General features: G+C 37.4%; 1 protein-coding gene across 1 annotated transcript in view; it reads left to right on the top strand.

Annotated features, from left to right (window-relative positions):
• The window catches only part of LOC125804593 (protein arginine N-methyltransferase 8-B), a 42702-nt gene that overhangs the window by 11277 nt on the left and 15550 nt on the right, over positions 1-15875 (top strand). The window contains exons 3-7 of the mRNA XM_049483639.1: positions 767-922; positions 10298-10361; positions 11410-11552; positions 12584-12671; positions 14807-14922. Of these exons, the coding sequence (XP_049339596.1) occupies positions 767-922; positions 10298-10361; positions 11410-11552; positions 12584-12671; positions 14807-14922 (567 nt within the window). The remainder of the gene's footprint in view (positions 1-766; positions 923-10297; positions 10362-11409; positions 11553-12583; positions 12672-14806; positions 14923-15875) is intronic.

The following is a 15875-nucleotide window of genomic DNA, read 5'->3' as shown; positions in this document are numbered from 1 at the left end:
CATATACTGCCATGTTTAGCAGGATAATGCTCACCCACATACAGCTAGATTTTCCAGGAATGTTTGTGCCCAGATGCAATACTTCTTTGGCCTTCCCAGTCCCTAGATTAATACTTTTATTTTAGACAAAACAACCATAATTACTTCTGATGGAAGTACAGACGGAATAGGGCCTCTGTCTTTAACCCATCTGTGCAGTAAACACACACATACACACCAATGAACACACACATACTCAGTGATACACAGTGAGACAGTGAGCACATCTGCCCAGGGTGGAGGGCAGCCAGCGCTGCGGCACCCGGGGAGCAGTGAGGCTTAAGGGCTCAGCAGTGGCAGCTTGCCGAGCCCAGTAAAAAAACCCACAAACTTGTTATCGATGTCCCGGGGCTCTAATCAATAAGCCACCACTGTCCTCCAATCACAGCCTCTAATTGTGAAATTATATAAATATGTGATTATTATCAAAAGCTCTTATCTCTGAACTGTAGGCAAAACCAGGTTGTTTATTATGAATATATTTAATTCAGCATAATTTTGAACCATTTCTTCTTGTACAGTCATTTTGTTTTAATTTTAAACATATTTACAGCATGTAAAATAAAGGAAATGTAGTCTTTCTAAAGCTTGAGAGTGAAAAGGTTTTAATACAATATGATATGTTGGATATGAGTCAAACTGTGTTTTTAATTGTTGTGGATTATCTGCATCATCATCATTTAATCTGTGAGACTGATTGCTATCTTCACGTTGTGTCACATTGCAGGAGATGCTGAAGGATGAAGTGAGGACGCTGACTTACAGGAACTCTATGTACCATAACAAACACGTCTTCAAGGACAAAATCGTGCTGGACGTGGGGAGTGGCACTGGCATCCTCTCCATGTTCGCTGCCAAGGCTGGAGCCAAGCACGTGTACGGGGTAAGAGGGCTAGCCCACCTCCCTCTGCTCAGCGCTCAGCTAACCTGCAGGGTCCCACCAGGTTGGAGCTGTGTTCTCTTCCCAAAATAACACTGGGCATGTTTGCTTCGCTCTGGAGAACAAGTGGTGAAAATTTCAAAGTGGTTTTGAATGCAAATTCTGTATACTGTAAAAAAAAACCTCTAAATTAACCTTAACATACTGGCAGCAGATATTCCAGCTGTTTACCAAAATGTTTATAACTGTTTATTATAAAACATTCATAAAAACAATAGGTACAAAATGAGAACAATCATGTGAAATGTCCAAACATTGGGGAACGAAGCCTGCCTCACACTCTTTAGCTAGCTAGCAAACTAGCTACCTATCTAGCGAATATTATCTGAAATTGAGTGCTTACTTTCTGAGGAGAAAGTTTCCATACTTGTGTCTGTCTTTTAGGTTCTTCTAGGCTCTCAATCTCCCCAATATTTACTTTTATTTAACCTAGTATCTGACCATAGAGCTTTTTATGTGGATAAAAAGGCTTCTTAGATTGTGTAGCACATTGTTTGTCTGCTATTATGTTCTATATTTGGCAACCCGGGGTGTGGAAATAGGGCATAATTTCACTTTAACCTTCATATATGTACTCTCAGCATTATAGAATGGGTAAACTTGCTCTTACAGCTTTAAACACTGAGGCAATGCAGTCAGCTTTTACAGTAAAACAATATAAAAATGCACACCTAAGAGAACGTAGCCAAGGTGAAATGACTACAAATTGACCGGGGGTGACAGTAACAAGAAGACATGTCCAATATGCAAATGGCTGGTGCCAGGAGCCAATGGCAAAGATGTGTTTTAGTTTTACTCAAAGTTGCACTGCCTAAACATAAACCACTTTATGTTTCAATGACAGTTGAACAATTACTGAAAAAAATATCTTAACACATGTTGGCTTGCATTACTGAACAAGTTTTAGGATTAGCTATAAGCCATCTCTTACATTCAAAGCCATGGGAAAATAAAACATGTTGTACAGTTTTTTTTAGCTGGCTGTGTATCAATTCAAAATTCCCAAATCCCAAAACAACTATTTATTTAACTGGGGGCTTTTAAAGATAGGTACATTTAATTGTGGGCAGGGCTGGGAGGCTTCAAGAAAATACTGTTTTGAATAAAGCATTCTTTTCACATATATGCCATATCTAACAAAAATAAGTATCTGAGTTTTTTTTACCACTATTTGAATGTAAATGCCATTCTCTCTCCTCCTCGTCCTCCTCCCATGAGTATTGTCCATGAGTCAAGAACCCCAGTGGTTGTTAGTGTGCTTCAGAAGAACAGGGGTTTATTAGCTCAGCTACTAGAACTGACTGTATTTGAGGCAAGACTAATTGGCTTCCGTGGCAGATCTGACTGATAGACTGCAGACAGGGTCACAGGGGTCATTTTCAGGTGATGTTCATTACATTCACTGTCCTTGAAAGCTGGAGTTTAAAGGGAAGTCTACAGAGAAAACGTGTCTGAACTACAACAAGCTCTGTACAGCCTAAGGATGACACATTTACTGGTGTTAATGATTTTCTGCAGTATAAAACCCAGCAACCCCAGTGTATGATTACTTTTTATAAGTCCTATAACAAGTAGAAGTGAATGGTCTGCTGCACCATCCCTGAAAAGCACTAACCATTAGGGCTGGGTATCGAAATTCAATATGTATGTGGTACCAGCTGAGTTCCTGAACTAAAGCACAGCTTGTCCAACATAAACTTACTCAAAAATCTAATTCACAAGTTAAAGTCTTCAATTAATCTATCGGTAAGTCGTTTGTAAAGTAGTATGTTTAGTTTACATAGTGTAGTGCAGCATTATTAGTCAAAACACCCTATAAAATAAAATGTTTATTTTGCATGCTGACATTTAATCAAATACAACACGTTTAAAAAGGGATTACTCACAGACAAAATCTGATTGCACCCAGAACAAAAATCTGAATCAAATACAGTGGAAAGCATCTACTTACTCACACAGCTACTCGTAGAAGAGTTACTCAGTAGAGTTACTCAACTCAATTTACCTCTAATACTCAACATTTTCATCTCGCAAATGACTCTTTAAGCAGTTGGACTGTTATTTACTATCTATTAAATTAGGTAAGCTATAAATAACACAAAAATGAATTATGCTATAATTGTTAATAAGAATCTGGCCAATAAGAAGTCGACTTCAGCTTTGTATATGTAAATGTCAAGCATTTGTCCTATTCTATGTCTTTTCTGGTCTGTCTCTTGCTTGTCCTGTCTGCTTGTTTTTCTTGCCATGTTCTCTTTAGCACATTCCCTGTTTTGTTTCTGTCTTGTTTCCTCTCTTGACTTTGTTCTAGACATTGTTGTTCCCACCTATCTCATTTGCTACCCCGCCCCCTCGTTACCTTCACCATGTGTTCCCAACCCTCAGTGTGTATATATTCCCCTATATAGCCCCTTTGTTTCCGTGTTCCATAATGGTTGTTCATTGGGTAACACTTTACTTGAATGGTCCATTTTATGGCCTTGTTGATGCTCAATTGACATTCAACTAACACAGAATTGAATGTCCATTAAATTGAACTTAACCCTATGTTGAATGTAAATGATTCAAAAAAGAACCTAACCGTACACCTAACCCTAACCTTAGCCCTTAATCAACCATAAAATCGAACCCTACACCTAACCCTAACCCTAACCTTAACCTAAACTTAAAATCTAACCCTAAACCCAATCCTAAAATATTAAGATAAGCGTTTTGATTACAGTTGAATGTAGGGTTATATTTAATAGAGAATCAATAGAGAAAATTTACTTTCACCTTGTAGTTAATTTGCATTTAATAGACATGTAGTTGAATGTTAGTTGAATGTCAGTTGAACATCAAAGAGGCCATCAAATGGAAGTAAAGTGTTACCGTTCATTGTTTGTTCTACAATATATAGACACCAATTTTTATTAAATTAATTCATCTTCAACTGAAGTTGCACTGATTGCTGACCCAGATGTGCAAATACACATACAAAGGTTTTGTTGATCCTGTAGAACATTATTAAAAAAAACAGAGACTACAGAGCAGATTAACATGAACCTGGTGCCACTGTACACAATGCCAGGTATTGGCTTAAGGGGTATAAAGCCCCAGCATTAAGCTTTGGAGCAGTGAAACTGTGTTCTCTGGTATGATGGTGCTCCAGCCAGTATTTATGTTGGTGCTGATCTAACACCCCAAACTCACCAAAGCTTTGGTCTGTAAATGCAATGAAATCCTCAAAGCAGTGCAAAACAAAATCTAGAATATATTTTCCTTGGAAAATAGAGACAGAAGTAGAGACAGGCACTCCAACAAAAACAAGACAGAAACTTTTTAGTACCCTTAATAATGTAATTATGGTTATATTATGTATTGTATTTGGGTACATTTTGGGGGATATAGTATGTTTTTAAGCATGGTCTTTAAAATCCTCTGTTACTATTACTGATAAACCCAACTCAAGTACAGATATGTGTTTGTGACACCTTCCTAATTTCATTAAGTGTGTACGAGTGGTGTTAATGTTTCGCTGTGTGTGTCTACCATGTGTACTCTGGGCCAGAGTTGATCTGATTTGCACTCTGCTGCTCTGATGCAGTTCTGCTGGGGTAATCAGCATTCCCTCGAAAGGCCTCGTCGCTGCTAAATGCCAAAGAGCTCAGTGTGTGTGGCCACCATGCTTCCTCTCGCACAAATGCCTGCACTGCACTCCTAAATGCGGCCTGGGCAGCAGGCCCACTCTGATTTATGATACTGCCACTGCTCAAAACAAGTGCAGAACTGAGGATGATTAAAGTTTTACATTGCAGAACTCACTATCTGTCATTACAGCCGGTTCACACTATAGAAGCTTTTATAAAGGGGGGCTGTTCAGCTAGACAAGCTTTCAGTGACTAGACAGCAGCTTCTTCAGCTATTTATAGTCCCAAAATTGTGGACACCCCATAATAGCCTTTGTCTTCGTCAGTTTTCAGGAGGAAAAATCTGTGTAGATTAACATCCATTTCTCGTTTGACTTTAAAATGTTTGACTTTTAACTTATCTTAGCATTTTAAAGGAACTGGGAACTGAATAGTCAGGATTTTAAACCGAGACCTGCTGAAATGAAATGAAATGAAAAACATGTCGACACCTCTGTTCCTTACTGATGTTGCACAATGCACCTTATAATCTAGTGCTTTTTATGTATGAAAATAAACCGGAAAATAAATAGACGTTTATTAACAGTGCGCCTTATAATATGGTGCGCCTTATAATGTAAAAAAAATGGTAATATCACTAAACACTTTGAACTAGGAATGTCCTGATCAGGTTATTTTATCTCTTACCCATCTTATATTTACTGTCAGAAACATTTCCTTAATGCTGTTGACAGGAAAATAATATCTGTAAAGGTGATGACCTATTAAAATATGCATGGATCAGGCCTAGATTAGTTTGGATCTTCCCTACATGAAATAGCAGTAATGTACCATACATAATTTGTCAAGTGTAATTATTAAAATGCACTTTTCTTGTTGGTCATTAAGAAAAAAAAGAAAAGTTATATAAAGTGTCAGTTTCCAGACACTGTTTGAGCATTTTCTTCTACAGAGTATTTTGAATGGATTATTCAAAATTCAAAATTCAAAATAAATTCAATTGCCTATTGAAAGTAAAATTTTGTCTAGTACTAGGCTTGATATCTGTCTAGGAAACTGCTAGGGTTGGGCGATATGGTAAACATATTTTTTCATGATATTTGAAGACATTTACATGTTACATTATATGTGTTGCATTACACGCAAGTACTATCAACGTGCATCAGTAGTGAGAGATCCTTGATAAACACTATTTAATTACTTTTCGATGCAGAGTACAGTGACTTTTATTCCAAATATATTACAATTGATCCAGTTACGTTGGAGTAATTATGCTCTGTGTTTTTAAGTGTAGAGTTGAGTCAATTATCTTTAGGCTCTTTAGATATCCTTAATATGACAATTGTCAATACAATATTGTAATTTTAAATTTATGGTATTATGAAATAATGTAATTTTTCTACCTCTAGTTTGCTCTTGATTCTTGAAGTGATTGGATCATCATGGCCTTCAGACAGAAGACAGTAGATACAGATAAATACAGATAAATCTGAGAAGAGATATAAGCTGGAAATGTTCATTTTTGGGTCTGCTTTGCTCCAGGAGGGTCTGTCAAGCTCTCCACAACTATGAAAAGTATATTTATATTATAAGAGAAAAAGACAGAGAGAAAATTATTAAGATTGATGATTTAGAATTTTAGAAAGAAAAATGTTTTTTTATCAGTGCTTTTTTTTACTTAAGCAAGCAAAGAAATCACAGAAAGTGTCAGATTTTGATCATTAAGTCACTCAGTGAAGGTCCCAGCATGCTGTGATCATGAGTATTAGACCCATCTCGTCTTTGTTGAGGGGAAATGTGCTGACACAGGCAGTGGCTGATTAAAGTTCAGGTGTCCTCCAGTCAGATCTCTTTGCATTTCTCTGCTCGGTCTTTCAGTGCGAGCGGTAGAGAGCGATCCGCTGAAGATTTCACGCGGGAGCGGAGCTGTCTGACTGTGTGTGGAAAACGTAAGGTTGATGGGGACGGCTGTGGACACTAACGAAGTCTCAGTAACTCACAGGGGAAATAGAGAGAGAGAGAGAGAGAGAGAGAGAGAGAGAGAGAGAGAGAAAACAGCTGCCTGGGAAAGCAGTAGCTTATATCTGACAGACTGAATCTGAATCGCTATGTTTCTTCTCTCTCTGTATAGGACTGAAACTCAAGCAGTGTCTAAAACTATTTTTGGCGTTTTTTGGTTAATCGTGTTTAAAAATCATTGAAAGACATTTCACTGCATGCTGTATATTTGAATGATTAACTTGCTTTTTTGGAGCATAGACCAAAAATTAAGTACATTTAAAACCCCCAGAGAAACTTGATCCATGATGGCTTTTTCTATTTAGGTTGTAATTGGCCTTGTGACACAAAAATGTGCATGTGCAAAGTAGGCTAGTGTCAGTGTGAACAGATTTTCTCTGTGTTTGATTCAAATAGTTGGTCCTTGCATTCCAGTAGGAGTCAATCACACAGGTGGTCAACTTGCATAATAACCATTTTTATAGTGTGTTTAATATGTTATTATTACACTCTGACCACCTTCTCAGATTTCTCAGTTGCTTTAAAACACTGCAATAAGTTCATTTATATGTAATAGATGATTGGAATTGGCAGTATTTTTTATTTTATACCATCAAAATATTACAGTGGAATACATTACTACTGGATTGGTGCAGAATTACCACAGATAGTCCTGGCTTACATGGTTTTTGTAAAATCTCATACTGCATTTTAATTTTATTTCTAATTTTCTCCAATTTTTGTCCCCAATTTAGCTAGGCCAATTGTTTAGCTGCTAATCAGCTGTATATACCCCATCACAAGTGATGCCACAACACCAGGAGGGTGATAACTAGTACATGCCTCCTCCGATACATGTGAAGTCAGACACCACCTCTTTTCGAGCTGCTGCTGATGCAGCATTGCCTAGTAGCATCACAGTTCTCAAAGGAAAGCACAGCGTCTCGGTTCTGATACCGTAGGAGTGAAAAGGGTAAAAGGCGCCACCTATCCACCCAGAGAGAGCAAGACCAATTGTGCTCTCTCAGGGCTCTGCCAGCTGATGGCAAGCTGCATGACCGGGATTCAAACCAGCAATCTTCCAATCATAGTGGCACTGCTTTAGACATCTGGACCACTCTGCACAAAATAACCATATACCAACCAAATTAAATACAAAGTTTAAATTACATTTTAAATTAGTAATTCAAGAATTGTTAAAAAGCCAGTCTGACTGTTACAAATGTTAAATTGCTGCGAATTAGAAGAAAAAGTAGCTTTCTAGAATCAGCTTAGTCATTGTTTTCATAGAACAAAGCCTGGCTGACTCAGTTGACTATGTGATTATTTACACTTATTATTAAACAGTTATGAACAATATATTTATTTTCTTACTGCAGTACATCATTAAATAAACAGGGGCATTAAAAGTCACATAAAATGAATACACTACAGTTGTGTATATATAAAAAAAAACAGCAAAAATAAAGATTGACAGAACATTTTATTACGCTAATATGCATTTTATCTGCATTTTCATTATGCATCGAGTGTTGCATATGCATTCAAGCACATTTGAAATGTACACTTTATAGCTTTATATCTCTAGACACAATCTAACACACAAGCTAAAGCTAACATGCTGATCCTGAGGCAGCGATGCAGTTCACTACAGTAGAATGCGCTGTATTGTTTCTGTCCTGGTAAAGCAGGTTAGTATGCTGATAGTGGCTCAGCTGCAGCATTCTCATTAATGCACTCTTCCCCACAATGTGCTTGAACTCAGTCCCTCAGCCTTAGGCAGTGTTAAATGCAGAGGAGAGTACTCACGGCCCAGTCTAATGAGTATAGAGGGACTCTGCTAGTGGAGAGTCATCAGTGTGAGGGGAGTGGAGATTAAGGAGAGGAAGCAGAGTCTTACGCTCCTGTGTTTCAGCCAGTCTAACCCTGGCAGATCTGTTCCTGGGGTCATTATCTCTAGATCATCTCAGTGGCATTACTCAGCTGAGTGGAAGAGAGAGGGAGAAGAAAATGAGGGGAGAATATTGGGAGGTGTGATGAGGGAGCTGAAGTACGTACAGGAATCTGATTTTATTGTGTTGCAGTTATATTGCCACATATTGCTGTAGTGATGTATCTTAAATAAAAAAAAAAACTTTCCTGCATTATTTTGATTTATTGGATCACCCACATAGGTTGGTTACAATACATGTACTGCACAATTTTGCGAATGGTTAGAATTCTCATCCACAGCTCTGCATTATCACTGCAGGATTAGGTAGTCTTTTCCTTGTAGCTGACTTGCTTTACATCTTATTCTGTACGTTTATTAACTGATTGCAAATAAAAGTTCTGATGTTTAGCAGTAATCAGGTTATAAAGTGTACTCAGTGGCTATGTTTACATGCAGACCAATAATCTGCACTAGTAGCTCAATCAGAATAGAGCACGTCCATGTAAACACCTCAATCGGACAACATTCCAAATACAAATAATCCATTAAATAGAAGAATAAGGACTTTGTAAACACCTGTACTCGATAAGATCCCCAATCAGAATGTTTACTGGGGGACATAATCTCTTCTTTTCTCTCCTTCTTTAACAAGGAACATAGCTAGTTAGCCAGTTGCTCGTTGTAATTTTGATTGTTATGTGTACACTATGCGATATGTGTGTCATGTAGGGGTGAGCGATATGGCCCTAAAATAATATCACAATATTTTTTGGTATTTTTGGCAATAACGATACTAAAATGAAATTAAATGAATATTAAATGTTCGTATTGCATACAATATGATACAGCACACCCCTAACTGAGATTTTAAAAAATACAAGAAATTAATCAGTAACATTAATTTGTAACAGAAGTCAATGATCCAGAATGGTATGGTACTAATAATACTAATAATGCACTCCAAATATCTCCATATATCCAGGATTAAAGTAAAATAAATTATACAGGACAGATATAATCTGTCTCTAGTAGATATAAAATGGGAAATGAGAACAGTGTGAATTTTTCTTTTGCTAAAAACAGCAAAAAAGTAGTACCCTGATGTGATAATTAGGAGTGGGTGATATGGCACCATATTTCAGGGTATAATATCGTACACGATATTGAACAATTTTGGCGATATTATCGCGCACAATATGATATGGCACACCCCTAGCGTCATGTTCGATCAGATTACTCATAGCATACAGTTTGCATATAAACAGAAAGTGTACATGTAAACAGCTGAGTCAGATTCTAGAATCTACTTTGTAGAGAGAGCAGGAGACCCTCTGATATTGAGAGACATTGATGTCTCTTTTAACTGTATGTATGCAAGCATACTGTAGGCAAGTAAAGTTTGGATTTGTTTGTTAATGTGGGGGATTATAGAGGATTTAGCATCACCATGTAGACTCACTTCCACTCCTTCAGCTTTCTTCTCTTTCTTTGCTCACTGTTCAGTTTGCAATGAAATGATTGAAACGGAAAAAGTATTTCACTGAAATTCCTTCCTTTTAAAATAAATCAAACAAACTGAAATTAGTCTTGTGTCTTTGGAGGTTTTGTTGCTTTTTTCCATATTGTAATGAACACTTGCTGAAACTGCAAGGTACAAACTATGGTGTGAATTAATTTGGTAATTCATTTTGTAATATTATCAATTCACTGAAATATTGTAATAAAAGGCTTTGTGTTTTTTTTTTTTTGTCATTTCAGATTGAATGTTCTAGTATATCAGAGTACTCTGAGAAGATTATCAAAGCCAATCACCTGGACAGTGGTAAGAGCACTAAACGTACATTAAACTGATTTTATTCAAGTCAGCTTAAAGGCTTAAAACCGAGCGTATTTATTTGTTTAATTCAAAGTATTTATTTGAGTTTTATAAACCCAGTGCAATTTCTCGTTAACACGTACATTTCTATTAGTTATGTTATGCAATACCAACCCTGCAATGTGATTGGCTGAGAGGTTTTCTATGAGTGCTATTATCGACCGGTAATGCACTTTAACCAAAGCTCTCCATGATGCAGCTCGATGCAGCGCAAACAGCCAAACAGTGCAGCTACAAACAGAGCAGCAATGGAACTATTTTAACTTTTGAATATGATTGAATATGAAAGAGTAAATGGAGGCTGTTCAGCTCCGTGCCATCAAAAAGCTTGAAACAACCGTGACATACACGATTCATCTTTGCAAACAAGCATAAAATGAGAAACTGATGTGTGTGGTAATTGTGGAGATATCTAAAGACTTTCCTTTAGCCAAGCCGAATCCCCGGAGCAGAGCTGCAGTCCGGCAGGATGATCGGCGTAGGGGACGGGAGGCTTCATATTTCTTGCTGACAAAGTGTTCCATTACCAGCCAAACTGAATTCAATAAATCCCCATGGAGACTGATCAAAAGCTGTTCTGCAAAAATCTGTCCTTGTTGAGTCCATACTCTCTCTCTCATTCCCACACACACACACACACACACACACACACAAGGCTGCTCAGCATGGTCTGCATGTTGATCTGCAGACTGAAACTAAGAGCTGACTGTCTGTCCAGTGAGGCAGTGGTGGCTTATCATTTAGAGCACCAGGGTTGTGAGTTCAATACCCAGGTTTGGCAAGCTGCCATTGTTAGGCCCTGCTGGGCTGCTCACCACTCTGGACATGTGTGCTAGCTGTATGTCATTGTGTGTGTGTATGTTTCCGCACTAGTGTATATGTGTGTGTTCACTGCAAAAATGCCAGAGAGCTATAGTCAATATAGTTGTCCTGTCTTCCATGCTTCAGTACCAGTAATGCATGCTGATGGACACCTTTCTGCTATATGTTGTAGTTATCACCATCTTCAAAGGGAAGGTGGAAGAGACGGAGCTGCCGGTGGACCAGGTGGACATCATTATCTCAGAATGGATGGGCTACTGCCTTTTCTATGAGTCCATGCTCAATACCGTCATCTTTGCCAGAGACAAGTGGCTGGTCAGTGTATATATATATATTTTTTTTTGTGTATGTGTGTGTGTGTGTGTGTGTAGGTGTGTAAACAGTACTGTTCAAAAATCTCAGAACACTTTCAGAGCCCAAGATCTGTTAGCAATATTAGAAAGTGGCACACAGGAGTCATTGCAGTTATGGGTAGAACCGGAGATAAGATGAAAGATCTAGCGATGAAGCTTGATGATTTTAAAGCAGTTATTCCTAGGTCAGTCAGTGTAACATTGAAAATAGAAAATTGGATGTATAATTATTAATATTCAATTTGATAAAGTAAAGACAAATCAGAATTTGTCAAACTGTAGTTATTCAGGCATTACAAGATATTTGTCATCATCTATGTATAATCTTAATCTGTTTAAGCAATTATCTAAAATCTGCTGTTAAATAAAAAATAACCTGATAACATTTTACACATATTTGTTAACCCTGTTTATTAGCTTTAATTATTTTCATCATAATAACTATAAAAAGACACAGAAACACAGATAACTCTTTAAAATATTCTTGGAAACTGAAGAAAACTGGGACAAGAAGAGGTCTGGCTGACCCACATGGCAACAGCTTTAGCTCAGTTTAATTCTCAGTTTCAGCAGTGAAGAGATGAATTAGATGTCTGACAGGTGAAGTGTATTAATATAAGTCATTGCTAAGATGAGAAAATAATAAAGCAGATTGTCTGGGTCATGCAGCACTGATACTGGACTACTAAAAATAGGGATGTTCTAAAACTTTTAACAAGTGATGTAGTTTAACTTCCTTGTTAAATTTGGCAGGCTCAGTGGAATTAAGCAAATTAACTATGAACTATTTACAAGATTTCAATTTATTAATAGCACATTATTGATGTTGTTTGTATTGTGTATGTCTTTCAATATTAAATTGTGTGTTACAAGCAAGTAGAAGCTGAATGATTTCTGAACATTACTCTGCATGTGTGTGTGTGTGTGTGAGGGTGTTGTGTGTGGGTATACATTTCTCCCACAGTGACCAGACAATCTGTGTTCTTTTTATAGAAACCCGGTGGCCTAATGTTTCCAGACCGTGCTGCTCTCTATATTGTGGCCATCGAGGACAGACAGTACAAGGACTTCAAGATCCACTGTGAGTGTGTATACACACACACAAACACACATTCACATACACACTCTCATTCACAAGGGAGAAGGAGAGAGAGAGCATTTGACACAGCTTCATTTCACAGCCACAGTGCTGCGGGCTGTGTGATATTACAGTATAGTCATCAAACACCGCATCTGAGCAACATGGCTCTGTAAAGCTGTTGCTCTGGGGGAGATTGTCCTCTTTAAACTCTACACACACACACACACACACACACACAGAATCCAAGTTGTAACGCTTGTCAGCTACGGGACAAGTGGCAACAACAGCGAGAACTGGCTAGACACAGAGATACATTACACAGGGTTTTAACATAGAGCTTCACTGTAGAACATTAAATATTTCTGTTATATTTCTATTGACTCTCCTAATGTATTAGCATATCACACACAAAGCTTGTGTCTCTCTTTTTTCTTTTTCTCTCTGTTGATTTAAGATAGGTAAATTAGTTTTGGTGCAACATCTGAACATACCTGTGTGTTCCTCTACCCTACCCCACTACAGCTTCATCAGCATGCTGTACTCTACACTCATTAAGCTTAGTCAGGGTATATTATACTGTAAACATACTGCAGGAACTAAAATGAAAATTTCTCTCAGATAATAGAGTTTATCACTTTTGGGTGAGAACTTTTTAATAAGCTTCACACATTTGCATTCATGAATAATAAGATCAGTGCAGACACAGATACTGTATATCCGGACTTGAATCAGTATGCAGGATTTGCCACAGGTTTGAAACTTTTGTTATAGAGATGTGTTTTATGTATTTAAAGTTACTTCACACTCACTTCTATAACAAACATGGTTATCTATGGATCCACAGTTGATTCTTCAAGGGCATTGCTCAAAGAACCATTAGTGACACTTTGGAACTTTGGCAGACATTCAACCACTCAGCTAGATTTGAGAAACAATGCATAATCCAAATCATAATTAATTTTTTTAACTTAGGCCATTTTTACAGCAGATAGCTTTTTAGCTAGCTAGATAGCTTACTGTTGTGAAATATAAATAAATGCTTACTGTCATCTCAAAAGTAACTGTTTATTGAGATGCTTATTTGTCTGAATTTTTATTTAAGCAAGAATATTACTTATTATTATTATTTAATAATGCAAATTCTGCATTTTGTACTGTTTCTCTCTAAGAGCTGCCACGTTTTAAGCATTTGATGCAAAACTGCCTGAAGTACTGATTTTCCATGTGGTCTTAAGAAGTCTTAAAATGTTTGAATTGTAAAGCCTTAAATTTAAGGCTTTAAAAACACTTTAAAATGGCCAGATTTCTATTGAAGGTCTTAAATCTAATTTAATCAAGTCTGACATTTTTATTTTACATTTTTCGTTAATTCCAGAGAAGCGAAGTCTAAGTCGAAAGTTAGTTCTGTGTTCTCTGTGTTTTTCGGGGGCTATCGGTGCTGGTATGTGATGATTCAACTACAAATCCCATGATAACTGCAGGCAGGAAATTCTACCCAGAGAGAGCAAGGCCAATTGTGTTCTCTCCGACAGCCGAGGGCAAGCTACATGAACAGGATTCAAACCGACGATCTCCTGATCATAGTGTTAGCGCTTTGCCCGCTGGACCAACCAGAGCCTCAAAAAGTCTTAAAATTAACCCTGCATACGCAGCATGGTGCAGAATGTCATGTGGTGCAATTTTGCGCCAGTGGTGAAATGGGCTTTACTCTACTGTATCTGTTCACATTGTTCTTTTACTGTAATTTTTATTTACAGCAGTGGAGTGAAAGCGATGTATGCTCCACAACTAAAGGTGTAACAGAGAAGCAAAATATCAATTCTCATATTCACATGCTTTAATTTTATCTAAATCTATATGCCTGTCTGTAGGTGTAGCGTTTGTGTGGGAAACACTGAGTATAAACCCGCACAGCAGAGACTCTCCTGAGTCATGAACATCTTAAGGGATTTTGATGTTTCTGAAGTGTTCAGAGAGCTCAGAAAGAGAGGTATCTAAGTGATTCATTACTCTGACTGTGTCAGTGATTACGTCTGAACCACTGATCTGAGGACGGAGGAAATTTCACACACTGACAGCCAACTAAGCACTTTAGTAAGGTGGAATCTCACCAGCGTATGTGTGTGTTTTTATAGGGTGGGAGAACGTGTACGGCTTCGACATGACCTGCATCAGAAACGTAGCAATGAAAGAGCCACTGGTGGACATAGTGGACTCCAAGCAAGTAGTGACCAACGCTTGCTTAATCAAAGTAAGTTTCTCTTCATACACTGTCTAATTCATGTGCATGCGTATGCATATCAAGTTCAAGCCTGGATCAGGAGGACGTGAAGAACGTTGAGTGTGTTTTTTTTTTGAGTTAATAAAAAAGGGCTGCACATTACAGTGTTTTGACTGATCATTAGCTCCCTAACGAAGCATGGCTGCTGTATAATGATCCATAGAAATGAAATCTCATTTCACAATGAAGTGCTGGATAATGGCTTGAGAGAGATGATGATTGGCTTGATCAGGTTCATTTGAATGCATGGGGTGAGGCTTGAGTCTCAAAGGGGTTTGAAGCAGCTCACAGATCAGAAAACAAAAACTCACTTTTGTCTCTATTTGTTCTGTATATTTTCTGATGAATTGGTGCAATTTGGTTTGTTATATAGTTTGCCTGATATAAACATGTATGGAGTTTTGCCATTTCTTTTTTCTGACAATATTTGAAGGTGGATGGTTGATATTGTGTCTATATTTGATAGTGAACACAGTTTAAGACAGATCCCAAACTGTTGTTTATATATGTCACTACTCTAGGTGTAGGCATTACACGTTAAAAACATTATTCCCAGCTGCAGAAGTGAGGCGTGTTCCCAGATGGTTACACAACAGTTTAGAGAATGATGTGTGGAACTATTTCAGAGTGGACATTTAAAAATGGAAATGGAAATTGAAATTTAATTAAACACATGTGGTTTGAGCAATTGTTCCAGATGTTTCCAGATTTATTTTCTGTCATTTTTACCCATGCCACCAAAACTAAGTAGTGAAAATATATAATTTCAAAATTTCAAATTCCACATTTGAATGCATGTCATTTGCTTGTTGTAACTCTTCCATAAACATATTACTTTGTTTAACACTGAATCTAATAATGCTCATATATCCCTGTTCAAAATTTGTACTTATCTCACTTACGGAACTTTATTTCTTATTTGT

The sequence above is a fragment of the Astyanax mexicanus genome, chromosome 9 (genome assembly GCF_023375975.1).
Source record: "Astyanax mexicanus isolate ESR-SI-001 chromosome 9, AstMex3_surface, whole genome shotgun sequence".
Taxonomy (NCBI): domain Eukaryota; kingdom Metazoa; phylum Chordata; class Actinopteri; order Characiformes; family Acestrorhamphidae; genus Astyanax; species Astyanax mexicanus.
The sequence above is the reverse complement of the archived record's forward strand: the minus strand, read 5'-3'. Positions and strand labels throughout refer to the sequence as shown.